The following is a 22,625-nucleotide window of genomic DNA, read 5'->3' as shown; positions in this document are numbered from 1 at the left end:
TAATGGCTCGAAAGGGCCACCACTTACGGGCTATTCATGCCCGTGCCACCTCTTGGGTGGCTTAATCTTCATCAATCAATCAGCACTTATGACCATACACCATTTGGTCACCATTTGGTCCGGGAGACATCTCCCGTCACGCAGGGTGCAGTTGCGCCTGCACAGATGTCCAGTATCATCTTTTGATACTGGTAATGGCTCAAAAGGGCCACCACTTACGGGCTATTCATGCCCGTGCCACCTCTTGGGTGGCTTAATCTTCATCAATCTTCAGTTAGACGCTCTTAATACTGGTAATGGCTCAAAAGGGCCACCACTTATGGGCTATTCATGCCCGTGCCACCTTTTGGATGGTTTAATCGTCATCTTGGACACATTCATGGGAGACACCTCCCGTCACGCAGAGTGCACTTGCACCTCCACAGATCTCCAGTATCAGCTCTTGATACTGGTGATGGCTCGAAAGGGCCACCACTTACGAGCTATTCATGCCCGTGCCACCTTTTGGGTGGCTTCATCTTCATCTTCTTCATCTGTTTAAAAACACGGGAGACATCTCCCGTCACGCTGGGTGCAGTCGCACCTCCACAGGTCTCCAGTATCATCTATTGATACTGGTGATGGCTCAAAAGGGCCACCACTTACCAATTCATGCCCGTGCCACCTATTGGGTGGCTTCATCTTCATCTTAACACATTCACAAGGGAGACATCTCCCGTCATGCAGGGTGCATTCGCACCTCCACAGATCTCCAGTATCAGCTCTTGATACTGGTAATGGCTTAAAAAGGCCACCACTTACGGACTATTCATGCCCGTGCCACCTTTTGGGTGGCTTAATCTTCATCATCATCATCAAACATGGCACACCATCTGGTCACCACTTGGTCCGGGAGACATCTCCCGTCACGCAGGGTGCAGTCGCACCTCCACAGATCTCCAGTATCATCTATTGATACTGGAAATGGCTCAAAAGGGCCACCACTTACGGGCTATTCATGCCCGTGCCACCTTTTGGGTGGCTTAATCTTCTCTCTCTCTCTCTCGCACTTATGACAATTGACTTGAAAACGGTTCTGGACGGATCGAAACTTCGCCATCTCATTTTTTTTTTTTTGAGATATATACAAGTGTTGTTACATTCTTGTACAGCCACTAGTACGCGTAGCGTTTCGGGCAGGTCCCTGGAATACGATCCCCTGCCGCGAAGAATCGTTTTTTCATCCAAGTACACATTTTACTGTTGCGTTAAGAGGCTACAGTTAAGGAATTGCGCCCAGTAAATCCTCCCCGGCCAGGATACGAACCCATGACATAGCGTTCGCGGAACGCCAGGCGAGTGTCGTACCACTACACCACGGAGACTGTTTAACGTTGCACGGAGACTCATCTTCTAGTTTGGTCAAGATTAAATAATTCCTGGACTTACGGGAACACTGCTTTCATATGAACTTGGAGATGACAACTAAAATAATGATTCGTACTGGTGATAAGCCCCACAAGTGTCCCGAGTGCCCAGCAAAATTCAAGGATCTTAGCACTTTGACATGGCACATGTTTGTACATTCTAAAAATAATCCAAACAAGTGTCCCAAGTGCGAGAAGAAATTCAAGAAACCTATAGGTTTGAGACACCATCTGTTAATACATTCGGATGATAGGCCTCACGAGTGTCCTAAGTGTGAAAGAAAATTTAAAAACGATGGAACTTTGAGACATCACATGTTAGTACATTCAGAAGATAGGCCTCACGAGTGTCCTGAGTGTGGGAAAAGGTTCAAGGACCCTAGAATTTTGAAAAATCACCTGTTAGTACATTCAGAAGATAGGCCTCACGAGTGTCCGGAGTGTGAGAAAAGGTTCAAGTCCTCTGGAACGTTGAAACGACACCTGTTGGTACATTCTGATAAGCTTCACCAGTGTCCTGAGTGTGCAAGACAATTCAAAAACCATCACAATATGAAACGGCACATGTTACTACATATGAACGATGAACCTCATAAGTGTCCTGATTGTGGCAAAAGTTACAGTTTTTGTGGAAATATGAAGAAACGTGTAAAAGTGAATACAGGTGATACGTCTCACAAGTGTGAGAAAAGTCAACTTACAAATATGAAGAGGCAGGAAGAGGTGCACTCTGATGATAGAGTTAATCGGTGCCCCAGCGAGCAACACGAAGCAGAAGAGGCATCAGTTCCACAAAATATGTTAGTGAAGTTTGAGAATGAATCTGATGAGTTTTCTAGAAGCAACAAGTGTAATGGAGTGGATGTTCATTGAATGTTTTGGGATCATCTTATGTGTCAATAAACATATTACCTAAAATACATATATACAAGTAAAGTCATATATACAAGTTATAGATCAGTGTTTTTATTACTGCATTTTCACTACAACTTTGAATTGGGTGTACCTCAATTTTATACCATATCAATCTCCAACAAGTCTTTACTGTACTGTAAAGAACTTGTTACCCAAGGGAATGATTCTGTGATCACTTCATTTTCTAGTGTGTGGTCTCGTCATCATACTGGCTTAACAGAACTGGGAATAATGAGATGGCTTAGAGCCTTAGGGCTCTAAGCCCCCTCTGGGACCTCTGTTGTTTATAATATATATCAATGATTTATATTCACGTTTGAGTAGCAACATTTGCAAATTTGCCGATGATACAAAAATCGGCAGGGAAATTAACACGGAAGACTCACTATCACTTCAAGTTGATCTAAATAGGGTTTTGAAATGGTCAAAGGATTGGCAGATGCAGTTTAATGCTGATAAATGTAAAGTTTTGAGGCTTGGTAATGCGTTACAAGATACGAGCTAGATGGTGTTGAGATTGCGAAGTCGAATTGCGAAGTCTGGGAGTTATGATAAGTAAGAATTTAAAACAAAAGGATCAATGCATGAATGTTGCAATACAATGCCGTAATAAGGCAAATAGGACATCACTGCTTGCTCTGTGATGGCAATCACCCCGCAATTTCCTACCGCTGCCCCCGCAGACAGGAAATCATCAAGGCCCAGGTTGAAGCCAAAAGAAACAACTCGTCTACTTCCTCGACCAGAGCCCCAAGCCTTCAACCCACCACCTTAGCTCTCACTAGTCGACCAGAAGACTTTCCGGTCTTACCAATTACCTTCTCATTGTGGACCCAAGGTCCCACAGACTCCTTCACAGCCCCCTGCAAGGATAATGCAGGCATTATCCTTGGTCTTCTTAAACAAGCGGAAAGGCTTGCAGGACCAGACAACCAGCGCTTTGTCAGTGAACTAAACGCATTATACATAGACAATGGCCTGGCCCCCATCATAGCCACTAGCGCAAATCTCACTGCCTCCTCTCCGGAGACTACCACCAGGACGACCAGGTGGTCAACTTCAACACCGACTCCTGAACCGCCCATGACCCGGGCGACACTCACCAGACCACTCCACAAGTGATCATTTGAATTCCATCATGGAATTCCAATTGACTTATAATCGATCCAGCAATGCTGCTCAGTGTAGGAAAAGATCATCGATAATAGATACTAGTTCCGAAAGTGACGGCGAGTGGCATCACGTGAATAAGGCTAACAGGACAAGCCACTCCATGATGACCCATCGCCCATTAATCTCTCCAGCTTCTCCAGCTCTCCCAGCGCCTCAGACTAGATCTATGCTTCCAGTCTTCAAAGTGCAGCACACAGAAGGTAAGTCTTCCTACGCTACTGTAGTGGACCTGGAAAAAGAGTACCCCCAGCTCCAGGTCAGAGCAAAACCTAATCTCAAAGGAGAATACATTCTGAGGCCTAAAGACGAGTCGGCCGCTACGATTCTAAAAAATTACGCAAAATGTGAGGAACTGAAACCAGAGGATAAAATAAGTAAAATCATTGTCCTCCACTATCCCTTGCATATGGCCCTTGGCCATCTCGAAAAGCTGAACTATGTGGTGTCAGCAGAGAGATGCCAAGTACGAACCACAAAACAGGAAACTCGACAAGTCCTTCTCACAGTAAAAGGACGGATCCCAGAGAAACTTGACCTTGGAATCTGGGGTGTGTTCCAACACAGGCCTTACACCCCAGAACTCCTAAGATGCTTTAGATGTCAGAGATTTGAGCATCACAAAGATGGCTGCCAACACCCAGTGAGGTGCGGAGTCTGCAGCCAGCCCCATGATACAAAAACATGTATTGATAAATTCAAGGCAAACCACCCTGTTCAGGCAAAATGCCCAAATTGTTCCAAGGCACATCATGCCTGGAACTTGAAATGCTCAAAAGGCTTCAAACGAACCCCACCACGCCTACAGCGGAGCCGAAACCCCCACCAAAACGAATACCAGCTCCCATGCCCACTAAATCCGCGTGGGGTCTACCCATTCAGGAAGAGGGGGCACATGGCCCTTCACCATCGGCCATGGTGAAGGGTGAGAAGACAGTACAGGACAAAAAGAAAGATGGAGGACACAAGAATCATGTTCAAAGCAGTCGGCCTCCCATTTCATCCAGCAAGCACACTGGGGCCAATAGGAGTAGCAATTCCAGTGCCAAAGTTACCACCGAGAAGTGTCTAAAAGCCACTAGGCCCCTAACCTGCACAACATTAAATAGTGCTCCCACTGAACTGGACGCTCTCTGGCCAATGCTCAAAACTTTGGTCACTGAGTTGATCGAAAGTCTGCTGTCTTCACATGGAATCAAGCAAACCACAGAGACTCGGAACTTTCACCCCCTCTTACCAGCTCCTCATCTCACTCTTGCCTTATATATGCTTGCCCCTCTACACACTTATTTCCCACCACCACACACAATTGGTCCGGGAGACATCTCCCGTCACGCAGGGTGCAGTTGCACCTCCACAGATCTCCAGTATCAGCTCTTGATACTGGTGATGGCTCGAAAGGGCCACCACTTACGAGCTATTCATGCCCGTGCCACCTTTTGGGTGGCTTCATCTTCATCTTCCTCATCTGTTTAAAACACGGGAGACATCTCCCGTCACGCTGGGTGCAGTCGCACCTCCACAGATCTCCAGTATCATCTATTGATACTGGTGATGGCTCAAAAGGGCCACCACTTACCAATTCATGCCCGTGCCACCTATTGGGTGGCTTCATCTTCATCTTAACACATTCACAAGGGAGACATCTCCCATCATGCAGGGTGCATTCGCACCTCCACAGATCTCCAGTATCAGCTCTTGATACTGGTAATGGCTTAAAAAGGCCACCACTTACGGGCTATTCATGCCCGTGCCACCTTTTGGGTGGCTTAATCTTCATCATCATCATCATCACACTTATGCCCACGGGAGACACCTCCCGTCACGCAGGGTGCAGTCGCACCTCCACAGATCTCCAGTATCATCTATTGATACTGGTGATGGCTCAAAAGGGCCACCACTTACGAGCTATTCATGCCCGTGCCATTCCTTTTGGGTGGCTTCATCTTCATCCTAACACGTTCACAAGGGAGACATCTCCCGTCATGCAGGGTGCATTCGCACCTCCACAGATCTCCAGTATCAGCTCTTGATACTGGTAATGGCTTAAAATGGCCACCACTTACGGGCTATTTATGCCCGTGCCACCTTTTGGGTTGCTTCATCTTCATCTTAACACATTCATAAGGGAGACATCTCCCGTCATGCAGGGTGCATTCGCACCTCCACAGATCTCCAGTTTCAGCTCTTGATACTGGTAATGGCTTAAAAGGGCCACCACTTACGGGCTATTCATGCCCGTGCCACCTTTTGGGTGGCTTAATCTTCATCAATCAATCAATCACACTTATGCACCACACACTTGGTCCGGGAGACATCTCCCGTCACGCAGGGTGCAGTTGCACCTCCACAGATCTCCAGTATCAGCTCTTGATACTGGTAATGGCTCGAAAGGGCCACCACTTACGGGCTATTCATGCCCGTGCCACCTTTTCGATGGTTTAATCGTCATCTTGGACACAATTATGGGAGACATCTCCCGTCACGCTGGGTGCAGACGCACCTCCACAGATCTCCAGTATCATCTATTGATACTGGTGATGGCTCAAAAGGGCCACCACTTACCAATTCATGCCCGTGCCACCTATTGGGTGGCTTCATCTTCATCTTAACACATTCACAAGGGAGACATCTCCCATCATGCAGGGTTCATTCGCACCTCCACAGATCTCCAGTATCAGCTCTTGATACTGGTAATGGCTTAAAATGGGCACCACTTACGGGCTATTCATGCCCGTGCCACCTTTTGGGTGGCTTAATCTTCATCATCATCATCATCACACTTATGCCCACATCCAAGGAGGCAGATTAGACCTAACCTTCGTTTCAGCCTCCCTAAGAGATGCAGCAACATGGTCAGTTGAGCCCACACTCACAAGCGACCACTATGGGGTCCAAATTGATCTTCAGTTAGACCTACCCACCCCACCTCCGCCTCCATCTGAAGCCTGGAACTTTGCTTTAGCAAACTGGGACCGATTTCAAAACCTCATTTCAGAGTGGCAAAGAAACTATGATCTTCCCGAAGACATAAATCAGGCAGAACAAGAATTTGTCAAAGCGATTCAAAGTGCAGCCAACCACTCAATCCCACTGAAAAAAACAGTCCACCGGACACCATAAAGATCATTGGTACTATTGCGAACGTGTCAAAGAACTCAACCATAGACTCAATAGAACAAGAAAGCTATACAAAAAGCAGCCAAGTGACCGCAACAGGATCTTACTTTGTGAGGTCAAGGAACATGTACATCGAGAGACCAGACAAATAAAAGAACAAAAGTGGCTGGAATGGTGTTCACACCTGAATGAACACACCTCTCTCGGGAAGATGTGGCAGCATATTCACCGGGCCAAAGGGAATAAAACACCTAAAGCTCCACACCCCAAAGATCCTCAACAGGAAGCCGAAGTACTGGCAACCACGTTTGCAGAGAGCAGCCAGCAATCAACTTCCACCAGATGTATTAGCAGTACAGACCGGACAAGAGGAAGAAAGGTGGCACAGAATCCTTACAGCATGTGAAGAAGTCTCTGACACTAATGCCCCCTTCACACTGGATGAGCTCAATCGGGCTAAGAAAAACTCCAAGGATACATCCCCTGGAGCCGACAAAATAACCTATAAAATGATTAGAAACCTCGGCCCAGAGGGAGACGCTGCATACCTAAGGTTAATTAATTTAGCCTGGACTTTTCAAACTAGACCTTCTGCTTGGAATAGAGCAGACATAGTGCCGATCCCAAAACCCAAAGATCCAGCTAATCCCAGGCCCATCTCTCTCCAAAGCTGTGCTGCCAAGACGGCTGACAGAATGGCACTCAACAGACTGGAGTGGAAAATGCCTAAACTGCATCATGATATGTATGCCTATAGAAGAGGGGTTGGCACAGTGGAATGTATTACAACTCTGTTAGCCCACTTGAATGACAGACCAGGAATGCTGATATTCCTGGACCTCGAAAAAGCCTTTGAACTGGCTAGCGCCCCAGCTATTCTCTGCTGCCTCATTGACAAAGAGGTCAGAGGCAACCTGATCTCCTGGACCAAAAACTGTCTCATAAACAGAGAAGCAAGAGTAAAACTTCATGGCACAGTCTCTGAGTACAAAAGACATGAAAATGGTACACCGCAAGGAGGTATTCTTAGCCCTCTTCTCTTCAACTGTTTAATGGAAAGAATAAAGAGGTTGAAACTCCCACATCACTGCAGGCTGCTAAACTACGCAGACGACTTTGTCATCATCATAAAAGGAAGGGATGCGGCGCGCCTTGCACCCAAATGCTTAGACTGCATCAGTAAAGAGGCAAAACAGATTGGGATCAAACTCAACCCCTCAAAGTCAAAGGCCATGCCCATAAAAATAGCGAAGCCCAACATCCAACTCACAGTACAGGGTCAACCAATAGAATGGGTCGACACCTATCAGTATCTAGGAATCATCCTGGACACACACATGAATTTTAATGCTGAGGTCACATACTTGAGAGAGCGAACTGCGGCCCGGACGGCAATCCTCAGGTCGCTAACCTCCCTTTCTGGAGGAGCCAATCTGCAAGTCCTTCGCACATACTATGTACAGGCAGTCAGATCAGTGATCGATTATGCCGCACCTGCACTCACAAATCTATCACACCAACAGTGGAAAAAGCTTGAAGTTGCCCAAAACAATGCTATGAGAGCTGCACTGGGAGCCCCCATGTGGACCAGGCTTGAAACTCTTAGACTTGAGACGGGTTTGCCCTCTCTACAAGAAAGAATATCACAAAGGACAGCTACAATTATCAGTAAGATAATTATTTCTTCTGATCCAATCCCAGTACGGCAGGCTTTGGTGGTTGGACTAAGCCAAAACAATGGAAACTCTTGGGTTGCAAGAGCAGGAAAAGTCCTAAACAGACTACATTTAAAAAACATGATTCTTGATAGAGAGGGTGATCATCCACACCCAAATTACACTCCTTCCGCGCCGTGGGAAGAGCCTACTTTCAAAATAGTAATAGAAAGTCTCCCAATGAAAAAGGCTGCCTATGATCTGACAATTCTAAGGCGCATAATAGAAGAGCAAATGTATAGCATAGCAGTAGCAGGAGCCACCCACATCTTCACAGACGGATCGGTGGACACAGAATATGAGAGTGCTGGCGCTGCTCTTTGCACGACCAGCGTACAGGCATATTGGAGACTGGGAGGACTAGTATCATCAACCCAAACTGAGCTGTTCGCCATACAACAGGCATTCGCATATGTGATTGCACAAAACACTCAAAATGCAATCATACACACAGACTCAAAAGCTGCACTTCAAATACTAGGACAAAAACAGTGGAAAGATAATGTGGAAATAATTACCACCATTTTGTATCAAGGAGCAGTCGCTAAAGGCAAAGGCCTCAACATAACTTTAAACTGGATCCCATCCCATATTGGAATCCCATTAAATGAAAAAGCTGATGAAATTGCTAAATTGGCAACTCGTCATCCAGTGATACATAAAACAATTCAACCCAGCCTAGAGAACATAAAAAACATCATCATCAAAAAACTCTCACATCTCAACAAAGCCTACCTACACCAGAGAATAGCTGAAGGTTCGCCATCTGCAACATGGTATCTTCAGGCAACCAAATTAGAAAGGTTAAATATCCCAAAAGGAATGCACAGGGAAATAGCAGTTAGGCTATATAGACTACGTCTAGGTTACAGATGCAACTGGGAGATTGGTGAACCCCGACAGAGAGAGTGCATCTTCTGCCAAACTGTCACAGAAAAGCCATTACTTCACTATCTTCTGGAATGTGAAGCAACCAATGACCTTAGAAGAGCTTTAAGAGTTCCTGAATCATGCAGTGGCCACCCTGAAGCCATCAACACAGCCACTCTCCTGGTCAACAAAGGTGTCCAGCAGCTGGACACCCTCATAAAGACTGTGAAGCAGTATCCTCCCCCACGATAACAGCTTGATGGTTAAAAGCAACCTCAGAACACTGGGGAAAAAAAATTGTACCACTTACGGGCTATTCATGCCGGTGCCACCTCTTGGGTGGCTTAATTTTTATCAATCAATCAATCACACTTATGACTTGTATTTCTGGAAGCTGGTCCAGTAGATGTGTAATGTGTATGCCGGCTTCATTTGTTTTGTTCGAGCCCAGTGCCAATCGATGATGGGCATTAAAATCTCCACAAATGATTGTGTTTGTTGTTGTCGCGTGTCCAAATAACACAGAGAGATCCATTTCGGCTTGTGGAGACCTGTACACATTGAACACTTCAAGTTTGTCGTGTCTTAGCTCAATGGTGACTCCCATTACCTCTGTCCCTGCTCCACAATTGGGTGGGCTGGTTATGGATTTGGAGATCAGGTCACATTTTACATACATTGCACATCCCCTGGATTGCCCATTGATCCATGGAAGGAAGAAGCCTCCATAGCCTGAGATTTTAGGTTCTAATCCGGCTCGAAGCAAGCTCTCCTGTAGTATCAGGATGTCTATGCCTTTGGTTGCTGCTATGCATTGCAAGTGTTGCAATTTAGTGCGCAGTCCTTGCGCATTCCATTGCAGGATCTTTAGAATTCTAGGTTCTTGGAATGTGCTGATAATTCCGTGGTATCCATGGAGTCTGAACACGCCATGGAAGTTGCAATTGGGGTATAGGTTCTTAGTGGTCCTGAAATTGCCTCATCAATGTCGCTTTCCGACGAGCTGGACTCTATCTGCTTTTTATGGGGGTGCCTCTTGCCCTGCTGTCTTGACGGTGTGGATATTACATCTTCGAATTTTTTGAGCTTGTGCTCAATTGTCTTCCGAGTCTCTGTGGTTTGCTTGATTCCATGTGAAGACAGCAGACTTTCGATTAACTCAGTGACCAAAGTTTTGAGCATTGGCCAGAGAGCGTTCAGTTCAGTGGGAGCACTATTTAATGTTGTGCAGCTTGAGGGCCTAGTGGCTTTTAGACCCTTCTCGGTGGTAACTTTGGTGGTGACCAATGACCTTAGAAGAGCTTTAAGAGTTCCTGAATCATGCAGTGGCCACCCTGAAGCCATCAACACAGCCACTCTCCTGGTCAACAAAGGTGTCCAGCAGCTGGACACCCTCATAAAGACTGTGAAGCAGTATCCTCGCCCTCGATAACAGCTTGATGGTTAAATGCAACCTCAGAACACTGGGAAAAAAAAAATTGTACCACTTACGGGCTATTCATGCCCGTGCCACCTCTTGCGTGGCTTAATCTTTATCAATCATCAATCAATCAATCACTTATGACAATCGACTTGAAAACGGTTCTGGACGGATTGAGACTTCGTCATCTACTCTGGTCAAGATTAAACAATTCCTGGACTTAGGGGAACATTGCTTTCATATCAACTTGGAGATGACAACTAAAGTAATGATTCGTACTGGTGATAAGCCCCACAAGTGTCCCGAGTGCCCAGCAAAATTCAAGGACCTTAGCACTTTGACATGGCACATGTTTGTACATTCTAATGATAATCTAAACAAGTGTCCCAAGTGCGAGAAGAAATTCAAGGACTCTAAAGGTTTGAGACTGCACGTGGTAGTACATTCCTCTACCTCACGAGGCCTCACGAGTGTCCTGAGTGTGAGAAAAGGTTCAATGACCCTAGAATTTTGAAAAATCACCTGAAAAATCAACATTCAGATTATAGGCCTCACCAGTGTCCTGAGTGTGCAAGACAATTCAAAAACCCTCACAATATGAAACAGCACATGTTACAACATATGAACGATGAACCTCATAAGTGTCCTGATTGTGGCAAAACTTACAGTCTTCGTGGAAATATGAAGCAACGTTTAAAAGTGGATACAGGTGATACGTCTCAAAAGTGTGAAGAGTGTGAGAAAAGTCAACTTACAAATATGAAGAGGTGCACTCTGATGATAGAGTTAATCGGTGCCCCAGCGAGCAACAAGAAGCAGAATATGAAGAGGCATCAATTCCACAAAATATGTTAGTGAAGTTTGAGAATGAATCTGATGAGTTTTCTAGAAGCAACAAGAAGCAGAAAGTGTAATGGAGTGGATGTTCATTGAATGTTTTGGGATCATCTTATGTATCAATAAAAATATTACCTAAAATAAAAGTTATAGATCAATATGTGTTTTTATTACAGCATTTTCACTACAACTTTGAAATGGATGTACCCTAATTTTATACCTAATGATATACCATATCAATCTCCAATAAGTCTTTACTGTACTATAAAGAACTGGTTACCAAGGGAGAGATTCTGTGATCCCTTCACTTTCTAGTGTGTGGTCATAAGTACATAAGAATTAAGGTAACTGCAGAGTTTATTGGCCCATACGAGGCAGCTATTTATATCCACCCTATCTCATTGATACATATGTTTAACCTACCCTTGAAACCATCAAGGGATCCTACTTCTATTATGTTATACGGTAATTGGTTCCACAAATCAACAAACCTGTTACTGAGCCAGTATTTACCGAAGTCTTTCCTAAAACTAAACTTATCCAATTTATACCCATTGTTTCGTGTTCTGTCTTGTGTTGATACTTTTAATACCCTATTAATATCCCCTGTGAGATGAGTAGAATTTTTAATAAATATTTGTATATTTATTAATTATACCTAAATATATTAAAAGAACACTGTTTTTCCCAAAAACGGTGGGTTTTCTGAGGTAAGAGAACGTATGTCTGTAAGCTGACTTTAACCGCCCCAAGCACAACGAGTTGAGGTTATATAAACCCAGACGCAGACTGCGTGGCCTTCTTCCCGACAAGCCAGCAGCTGCTCTCTTACATCATCATCATCTCTTACAAAACGCTGCTCACTGCTGCTCAGCGAGTCGTAAACACAGAAGTTTAGCCTGCTCAACTGTTCCCCCAGCATGGACCCTACACCAGTTCCTATCGACAACGACTCGGAGCGACCCGTCAAGGGCGTCCTGCCCTTCTCAACATTTAAGATAGTGTTTGTGTTGTTGGCAACGCCTTGTGGCGTTGGTGATCCTCGGTGTTATGGGGCACTGGTTTTTCTCCAGTAGGTGGCTGTTATTTGAAGCACAATCATGAGGAGGCCTGTCCAACCCCCCACCCCCATTTCCCCCATCTGCTCAGCCCTGTACCTTAAGCTCCCTCACCCAGTCAACGTGAGGTCTGCTGCTTGGGCGACTTCTGTTGTGCCGTTAATTATTATTTATGTTCTTTATATAAGTGCTTCTTTACAGTCTGACTGTTAGTCATGGCGTGCTTCCTCACGCTACAATATTTACTGTACAGGTATTTTTACCTTTGCTTTCGCCCCATGCATTTGTTTATATATTGGGTAGTGCTGTTATTGTTGTTCCAGGACATTTAATGCTCAAGCCAGCTCCTATTTAGTGCTGTTGTTTTACCCTACTCTAAACGCCGGCTATATAAAATTTTATATTATTGTCTTTCAGTTACAATGTGTTATGCCTCATAATTTATTTATCCGCAATTAATTTTCATGGACCCGTGATGCAGGTCCAAGCCTCTTGCTGTTACCTCCTTGGGCTTTCAACTACGATTTGTTTCTCTCTGCAATTTATTATTACAATTTATGCATTTGCCCGTGCATGTTTGATTAACTTATTAAAACTCTGGCTTCTTGTATTGAGTTATTTATTAAGTAAAGTAACCTAGGTTGTGCTAGTTCCTGAGTTACAAGCCTCATGCCTTTGACTTTTAAGATTATCTTGGTATTGCGTACTATTAATTTACCTCAATTTATTACTGCAATTTATGCGGGTCAAGCTGCACGTTATTTGCTCTTACTGGTTTTGCAATTGTGATTGTTTAACTATTGTTTGCCATTAAGTTATCAAGTAACTCAGCTAGGCTGTGATAGGCGCGGAGTACGGCCCCCCACCCCCCTTGCCTCCTGCTTTAAGATTACTGGCCCTGCATTTACGTTTAGTTAATCAGCTAACTATTCCCGCAAATTATGCAGCATCTTGCTGCATGTGTATTTATTTATTACTGGTTTACAATTAAGTTTGTTTATCATTTTGCTTATCGCTTTTAAGTTATTAGGTAAAGTCAGCTAGGTTAGGCTAGCTGCTGTGTCACAGGCCTCCGGCCCCTAGCTTTAAGTTTTCATGGACTTGTATTTTCCATAAGTTTCCTTAATTTATTAATGAATTTAATGCAGTGTCATGCTGTATGTTTTCTTTTGTAGCTTTTACATTTAGGTTTGTTTTAACTTTTGCTTATTGCCAATAAGTTATTAGGTAAAGTCAGCTAGGTTAGGCTAGCTGCTGTGTCACAGGCCTCTGGCCCCTTGCCTTAAATTTTTCATGGACTTGTTTTCCATAAGTTTCCTTAATTTATTAATGAATTTTATGCAGTGTCAAGCTGCATGTTTTCTTTTGCAGGTTTTACATTTAGGTTTTTTTTTGGTACATTTGCTTTTAGTACAAAAAGATTAAAAATAGGGAGGTCACTTTAGAACAGGAATTCGTACAACTGGTTACAAATGTTAAAAAAGAGATAAGGAAAGCAAAAAGAAACAATGAAGTTCGCATAGCAGGGCAAGCAAAGACAAATCCTAAAGTTTTTTTCAGTTATATCCTACTAAGACTAGGGAAAGGATAGGTCCATTAAAAACTGAGACAGGTCAAATAACAGATAGTGATGAAGAGATGAGTAGTATTTTTAATAAATATTTTGTATCTGTATTTACTAAAGAGGAACTTAACAATATGCCTTCAGCCGAACAAGTCTATGTGGGTGGGGACGAGGACAGGTTGACGAGTTTAGCAGTTACCAGGGAGGATGTTCTTAAACAAATAGTAAAACTCAAACCAAACAAATCCCCAGGGCCGGATGAAGTGTTTGACAGGGTGCTTAAAGGATGTAAAGAGGAACTTTGTGACCCACTGTCAACCATATTTAATAAATCAATAGAGTCAAGCAGAGTGCCAGAGTTTTGGAAAGTTGCTAATGTGATACCAGTTTTTAAGAAAGGAGATAGATCACTTGCGTCTAACTATCGACCAATTAGCCTAACGTCTATTGTGGGAAAGTTACTCGAATCTATAATAGCAAATAAAATTCGTCATCATCTCGAAAAACATAAATTAATAATTGAGTCGCAACATGGTTTTATAAATGGCCGTTCATGTTTAACAAATTTGTTATCTTTTTATTCTAGCACAGTTGAGGCAGTTGATAGTGGTAAGGATTGTGATGTTGTGTACCTTGACTATAGCAAAGCTTTTGATACAGTGCCACATGAAAGACTGATTAAAAAGATAGAGTCTCATGGTATTGGGGGTGCTATATTAAGCTGGATTAGGGCATGGCTATACCAAAGGAAACAGAGAGTTAGTATAAATGGAATCAAGTCAGAGTGGGAAAATGTTGTAAGTGGAGTGCCTCAAGGCTCTGTCCTGGGACCTTTGTTGTTTATAATACATATAAATGATTTAGATTCAGGTTTGAGTAGCAACATTTGCAAATTTGCCGATGATACGTGTTATAAATAATGGTGTGTGGGGCTTCTATGGGGGACTGGTACTACTAAGGGGTAAGGGTAGTTAGAAGACAGAGTATCAAATATGGGAGAGCTAAAAGGCCCGGCCCCCAAAATAAAACTATCCACTGTAGTAATAACTTGCTACTAGACCATACTGTATATGTTAGTCTAAGGGTTGATCAATGCGCTCCCACACAGGAAGAAGGGATACTCTGTAATTCATGTACTTATTTATTAACCCCTTAACAACCCCCCATATACACTCACACCAATAACAATAATAATAATAACTTTACCACACTATCTTACGTTAAAAGCCTTGGTCCACGTAGGCAGGATACAAGGTTTACACTAAGAACAAGCTAGGGTAAAGTACTACTGGATAAGCACTGAAGCTGGATGCAGCTTAGGGTAGGGAAACCACGTGGGACCCTAATACAAAACACAACACTTAGGGGTACCCAAAACACTGGCAAATACTACCCCCAGGTCTCACCAATCGTTACTACCAGAGTAGGTACACTTAATAATGCCCCGTACTTAACTTAAGGGTACAGGTAAGGGAAATAAGTAAGAGGAGAAGGGAGAAGAGTAGGGGTGCAGCCACAGAGTAGGTCTCGTCCGCACGAACGCCAGCCAGAGAAGGAACGTCCAAGCGACCAGCTAGGCCTCCCATGTCGTGGTGCCGGAAGGAGCCTAATTGATCGTGCAGCTAAGCACATTAAAGATCTTCCCCTATGCAACGTATTGTTACTTTACAAATGATTAGAAAGTATTAGTAAGCAAAGTTGGTGCCTATGTTATTATTTAATAATCAACCCCCAGCTCAGTCTTTAAATGCTCTTTGAGAAACAATAATAGTCTTACGTCTGGCAGGGAAGATACAAACAATTGCCGCTCGAGATGCACTCAACTGTACTACCAGAAAGTTTAATAGCTCAATTTTGACCTCTGGTTTCCACTGGAGAACCCAGGGTCATAACACTCCTCCCCCCTTCAGAGAAAAAAAAATGTGACTACTAGAATAGTAGTCATATTTTTTTGTAAGAGTATACATAGAATAAAAAGAAAAAACATATGACAAAAACAAAAAATCAATCAAAAACAACAATTTCTCTGCAAAAAAAAAAGTACAAAGGAGTTCTTTGAAAGGAAAAAAAAAAACATACACAAAAAAATAAAAGAACAGGGAAGTAAATAAATTGGACATGGAATATTTAATGTCACAGGAGAACCTAAAAAAAAAATTAACTAAAGCATGACAGTTGGTAAATGGCTTTCTGTGGCTCAGATGAATGTTATTCAGGCAACCGGGACAGAGCGTCGGCTATCACGTTGAGTCTGCCCGGTAGGTGGGTAATGGAAAGATTGAAGTCCTGTAAGTACAACGCCCACCTGAGGATGCGTTTATTCTTACCCTTCATCTGAGTCAGGAAGACTAGTGGGTTATGGTCCGTGTACACTTCCACTATATTACCTGTGAGGTAAACTTCGAACTTTTTACATGTTAACACTAGCGCCAACGCCTCTTTTTCTACCACTGAATAATTGCGTTGCGCCTTGTCGAATTTCACAGAGTAATAATATACTGGGTGTTCCACCTGATCATCCCCAGTTTGCAACAACACTGCACCAGCACCCGAGTCAGACGCGTCAACATGAATTTTAAACGGTCGGTCGAACCTTGGACTAGCAAGCACTGGGGCGGAAGCTAAGATCAATTTCAAATTTTTAAATGCCTCTGCACAGTCTGATGACCACTTAAATTTAACGGCTTTCCGCAACAAGTCTGTGAGAGGAGTGGCAACACTGGAAAAGTTCTGACAAAAACGTCGATAGTACGCACACATACTGATAAATCTTTGAACGTCCTTTTTAGACTTTAGTACTGGATACTCCAGAATGGCTCTGATTTTATCTTGCCGAGGTAACACTTTTCCTTGGCCCACTTCATAACCGAGGTACATCACTGTGCCTTGGCCAAAATGACACTTTTTAGCATTTAAGGTAAGATTTGCCCTTTTCAAGATGGCAAACAACTGGCGTAACCTAGCTATGTGGTCAGCCCAATTACTGTCAAACAGCACGATATCATCTAAATACGCCCGACAATTTGGCACCTTAGCGAGTAGAGAGTTCATGAGTCTCTGGAACGTGGCAGGAGCATTACGCAAGCCAAACGGTAACACTTGATACTCAAAAACACCCTCGGGTGTCACGAACGCAGTTAGCTGTTTAGCACGTTCAGTGAGTGGGATTTGATAATACCCCCTCGAGTGGTCGAATTTCGAAACGTACTTGGCATTTCCCAACTCGTCGATGCAGTCCTCGAGGAGGGGCAGCGGATAGGCATCCACAATGGTCACCTTGTTGAGCTGCCGATAGTCGGTGCATAATCGCCAGGAGCCATCTGGTTTGGGGACCAAAAGGCAGGGCGAGCACCAAGAGCCCTGGCTCAGCCGGATGAGGCCGTGCTGGAGCAAGAAGTCGACCTCCTTCCGTACGATGGCCTTCTTTTCTGGACTCATCCGATAGGGTTGAAGGCGAATGGGAGTGTAGTCCGTCAACTCGACATCATGGCAAATGGCATCAGTCTGGGTCGGGACCTCCCCGAACAGACTGGAGAATTCATCAACCAACGACTGCACCTCTTCACGTTGGGCCATCTGCAAATGGAACAGTCCCTCCTCCACAGCATTCACAGAACTAGAATTATTGAAAATGAGATTAGTTGGGTCCCCAGAACAATCATCCCCTCTCTCACTGGAAATGGAAACATTGGTTTATTGACATTAGCTATTGTTATTGACATATAGCTATTAGTTATTAACATTAGCTATTGACAACAAATTCTCTTTTATTATACTTACTGAAACATGGTTGAAAGAGGATACTACTCAGCTCTTTAACATGCCTAACTACTCAGCAATTCACAACTGTCGTCAAATTCAGAGAGGTGGTGGCACTGCTCTTTACTACCACCAAGAACTAACATGCTTAAAAGAAATTAGAACCAGAGACTGCTATGGGGAGTATATCTTCACCAGCTTCAGAGTCAAGGGTGCCGAGTCTGTCCTGACTGTGGGTGCAGTTTATAGAATTCCTAGCACTGATGTGTCCGAATTCAACTCAAACCTTAGAAATCTAATACTTGATAACAGACTGAACAAAAACCACCTAATTATCGCAGGGGACTTTAATACTGACCTCTGCGAGCCTGAACACCCCACTGCTGTTAGCTTCCTCAACTGTATGAATTCCTGCTTCCTCATACCCTTAATCACTAGACCTACTAGAATCACTGATAGCACTGCCACGACGCTCGATCACATCTGGACAAACATAACCTCTCCGCTTACTTCAGGTATAATCACCGATAGCACTACAGATCATTACCCCACATTTCTCTTAACTAACATTAGCAAACCACCTCTTGAGTCAAGAGTGATACATTTTAGACTACACAATGAAACTGCTATAGACAATTTTATAACTGCTGCTGATAATGTCAACTGGGAGTCCGAGTTAGGTAACATAGTGGACATCAACCTTGCAGTACAATCTTTTCTTCAAAAAACTCTTAGCCTTTATAATACCCACTGTCCTATGCTTACAAAACAAGTCACAACCAAAAGGCTTAACAATCCCTGGCTTACAAAGGGAATACTTAAATCTATTAATAAAAAACATGACCTTGAGAAGAAGCATAGGTTAGGAATTGTCTCCAAAGAATTCTCAAAGAATTACTCATTATTGCTGTCTAAGATAATTAGACGAGCCAAAATTAAATACTACGAAGATAAATTTACCCAAATAAAGAGCAACATTAAACAAACTTGGAGAACAATTTCTCAAATATTGGGATCAAAGAAGTCTTTAAATAACAAACCGACTCTCCTCTCTAATAACGATGGTCAGCTTTCAGCCTCTGATTCTGCTACTGAGTTCAATAGGTTCTTCTCTTCCATTGGTTCATCCCTTGCAAATGATATTCCATCTTCCAGTACAGACATTAATGACTATCTTTCAGGTAACTATCCACAGTCTGTACCTAAAGCCTATTAATTCCACTGACGTCAATGAGATAATCCTTTCCCTTAAAACCAAGTCTGGTGCCCTTGAGGAGATACCAACTTTAATTTACAAAAAAGCCTCCAGATCTTTAGCCCCTGCTATTGCTTTGCTCTTCAACAAGTCACTTGAACTCCAAACCTTCCCAGATATTCTAAAAAAAGCGAGAGTAACGCCTGTCCACAAATGTGGTAATCTCACAGATGTTAACAACTACAGACCTATATCTATCCTGCCAAACTTGTCAAAAATTTTTGAAAAACTAATCTATAAGCAGCTTTACTCATATCTAGCCAAACTCAATATACTTAGCCCTTGCCAATATGGCTTCAGACCCAAAAAAAGCACTAACGATGCACTTATTAGTATGCTTAACTCGATTCATACAGCTCTTGATAAAAATGAGTTCTCTGTTGGGTTGTTTGTGGACCTGCGTAAAGCTTTTGACACTGTCAACCACCAAAACCTTCTTCTTAAATTACATCATTATGGAGTCAGAGGACACTCCCTACAATACCTCAAATCCTACCTTACTGACAGGCTCCAATATGTTTCTGTGAATAATACAATTTCTCCCACCCTACCCATCAACATTGGTGTTCCCCAGGGCAGCATACTTGGCCCTCTCCTCTTTCTCATCTACATTAATGACCTTCCAAATGCCTCCCAACACCTCAAACCAATTCTATTTGCTGACGACACAACCTTCATTTACTCCAGTCCTGATCCCCTTGCTCTACATGCCACAGTAAATACTGAGCTAAATAAAGTCCATCTGTGGCTAACTGCCAACAAACTCACCCTTAACATTGACAAAACCTTTTATATTCTGTTTGGCAATAAATCCTCTAATCAAATAAATCTCAAAATAAACAATACCCAAATTTTTAACAAATTAGATGGCAAATTCCTTGGCATTCTCATTGACCACAAGCTTAATTTCCAGGGACACATTCTAAACATATCAAAAAAAGTTTCAAAAACTGTGGGCATTCTTTCTAAGATCAGATATTATGTACCACGCCCTGCCCTGGTGACTCTCTATTACTCCCTGTTTACTATTACTATTACTCTCTGTTACTCCCTGACTCTATTATTACTTCATATCTCAACTATGGTATTTGTGCTTGGGGCTCTACTACCCAAAATCACTTACGTCCTCTAATTACTCAACACAAAGCTGCTATTAGGACAATATCCAATTCTGGCCCCAGACATCACTCGGTACCCCTACTTAAATCTCTGAATATGTTAGACATTAAGTCACTGCACATTCTCTCATGTGTATTATACATATATAAAACGCTAAACTATAATGCCAATCCTGATCTCAAAAGCTTCATAGAAGGTTGTATCAGAACCCATGAGCATCACACCAGAAATAAATACAGTTTTGATATTCCTAGAGTACGACTTAATCAAACTAGAAATGCTCTACAAATCAAGGGGCCCAGAATGTGGAATGACCTTCCCAACCATGTTGAAGACTGTACCTCTCTCAACCAGTTTAAGTTAAAAGCGAAGCTATACCTAATAAATTCCCTGTAACCTACCTTACCCTTCTATTGTCAACCAATGTCTGTTTTTTTCTTTAAAGAGCGCTGTTTGTCGACATAATTGTATTTGTGCTGCTTTTTCATCTATGTTTTCATTTCTTGTTTTCATTCTACTCATTATGCTCAATTAGTATTAAGCTTGTCATTTAAGTTTATCATGCCCGAAACGCTTTGCGTAATAGTGGCTTTAGGCATTGTATGTACTAGATATACCTATAAGTTAAACAATCCTTGTAAATATTTATTGTATGTATGTACCTTACCTAAATAAAATTGTATTGTATTGTATTGTTGTATTGGTTAGTGCAATGGGCCTGGGGCCCTGGAACTTCTTCAGTCGATTTACATGTATGAGCATTACCTGGTTACGTTTGTCAGAGTGCCTCACTTTGTACGTGAGGTCCCCAGTCTTTTCTGTCACAATGTAGGGGCCTTCGTACTTGTGGGACATAGTGTTCCCTAGTCGAGGCTTTAATACCAGGACAGGGTCGCCAGGCTGAAATACCCGTAACTTAGATTTAGCATCGTTACGTTCTTTCATTTTTTCTTGGGCCTTGCCAAGATACTTTAAAGCAGCCGCCTTGCAGTCCTTGAGTCTCTGGTGGTGTTGCGCAAAGAAAGCCGAACCTTCGGTTATCGTTACGTTCCCTAACAGATTCTCCTGTAACATTTGCAAGGGTCCACGAACTTTATGGCCAAAGACTAACTGAAAAGGAGAACAACCCAGTGAACTTTGTAATCCCTCTCTAGCCGCAAACAAAACATACGGTAAATTCTCATCCCAGAAGGTGTGGGAACTCTCGCACGATGTCTTCAACATCTGCTTCAGAGTTAGATGGAAACGTTCAATTACCCCCTGACTCTGTGGATGGTATGGGCTGGAAACCTTATGAGTTATTCCATGTTCCTTACAAAATTGCTCAAAAATATCAGACTTAAAATTAGTACCATTGTCAGTTTGCACGACCCGAGGCAGTCCAAAAGTGGAAAAAAATTGCAACATACGAGCAACAACAGTTTTTGCTCAGATGTTCCTTACAGCAAAAGCCTCTGGGTAACGAGTAGTGATACACATCATTGTGATTAGGTAAATATTACCAGACTTAGTTCTAGGTAATGGTCCAACACAGTCCATTACCACATGAGAAAATGGTTCCTCTGGCACGACAATAGGCCTTAGAGGAGCTTTAGGTGGAGTCTGGTTTGGTTTCCCAACCCGTTGACAAACAATACACGCATTACAAAATTTTGCCACATCGCTTTTCAGCTTGGGCCAGAAAAAATACTTTAAAATTTTGTGATATGTAATATTAATACCTTGATGTCCCCCCATAGGATCATCATGAGCAGCTGCCAAAACTCTTTCTCTATAGCAGGTCGGCAACATAACCTGGTGGACTACCTCCCACTCATTTGACAAGGGAGCACTCTGGGGTCTCCATTTTCTCATCAAAATCCGATCATTGTAGTAGTACCCAGTTGCTGCATCTACAATTTCCTCCATAGAGACGGCTGTCTCATGACAATCTGCAAGAGTGGGGTCAGCTTTCTGTAACTCATTCAAGGAGGCATCTAGGCCTTGGTCAGATGCTATTGGCCGAGGCTCAACAGTGTTCTCCTCCACCTCCCCACTACTCTCGGTAGATGGCGGTGGCAGGCTCTCCACAATGTCCTCGGCCACGTCATCGAGTCGGGCCATGAATGTGTCCGCGAGGTCCACTTGCTTTTCACCACTCGGAAAGTTCCTTGTGTCCTCGGGATTTACCACCTTGGCAAGCACAGGGCTGCCCTTACATTTAAGTCCCAAAGACCTGGTCACCGCGCACGCAGGGTACACAACATTATCCTCTGCGGCGGGTGGATCCAGGCAAACCTTAGGGGTAGGCAACATAATAGGCAGTCTGGAGTCCCCTACCTTATCCCCTGCTAAATCATTACCAACTATTACATCAACATTAGGGAAAGGTAGGTATGAAGTGACTCCGACTGTACAAACACCCTTGTGGAAATCAG

At 43.3% G+C, this 22,625-nt stretch overlaps 1 protein-coding gene across 1 annotated transcript; it reads left to right on the top strand.

The window, feature by feature from the left end:
• The first annotated feature begins 1,457 nt into the window (after positions 1–1,457).
• Positions 1,458–2,279, top strand: LOC138367353 (zinc finger protein 626-like). The gene has a single exon (XM_069328812.1). It carries the CDS (start codon positions 1,458–1,460, stop codon positions 2,277–2,279), a length of 822 nt encoding a protein of 273 aa, XP_069184913.1.
• The last annotated feature ends 20,346 nt before the right edge of the window (positions 2,280–22,625 follow it).

Source organism: Procambarus clarkii, chromosome 2, assembly GCF_040958095.1.
Source record: "Procambarus clarkii isolate CNS0578487 chromosome 2, FALCON_Pclarkii_2.0, whole genome shotgun sequence".
Taxonomy (NCBI): Eukaryota; Metazoa; Arthropoda; class Malacostraca; order Decapoda; family Cambaridae; genus Procambarus; species Procambarus clarkii.
The sequence above is the reverse complement of the archived record's forward strand: the minus strand, read 5'-3'. Positions and strand labels throughout refer to the sequence as shown.

Excerpts from the sequence above, each read along its gene's own strand:
- LOC138367353 (XM_069328812.1), top strand. The coding sequence starts at position 1,458 with ATGACAACTAAAATAATGATTCGTACTGGTGATAAGCCCCACAAGTGT.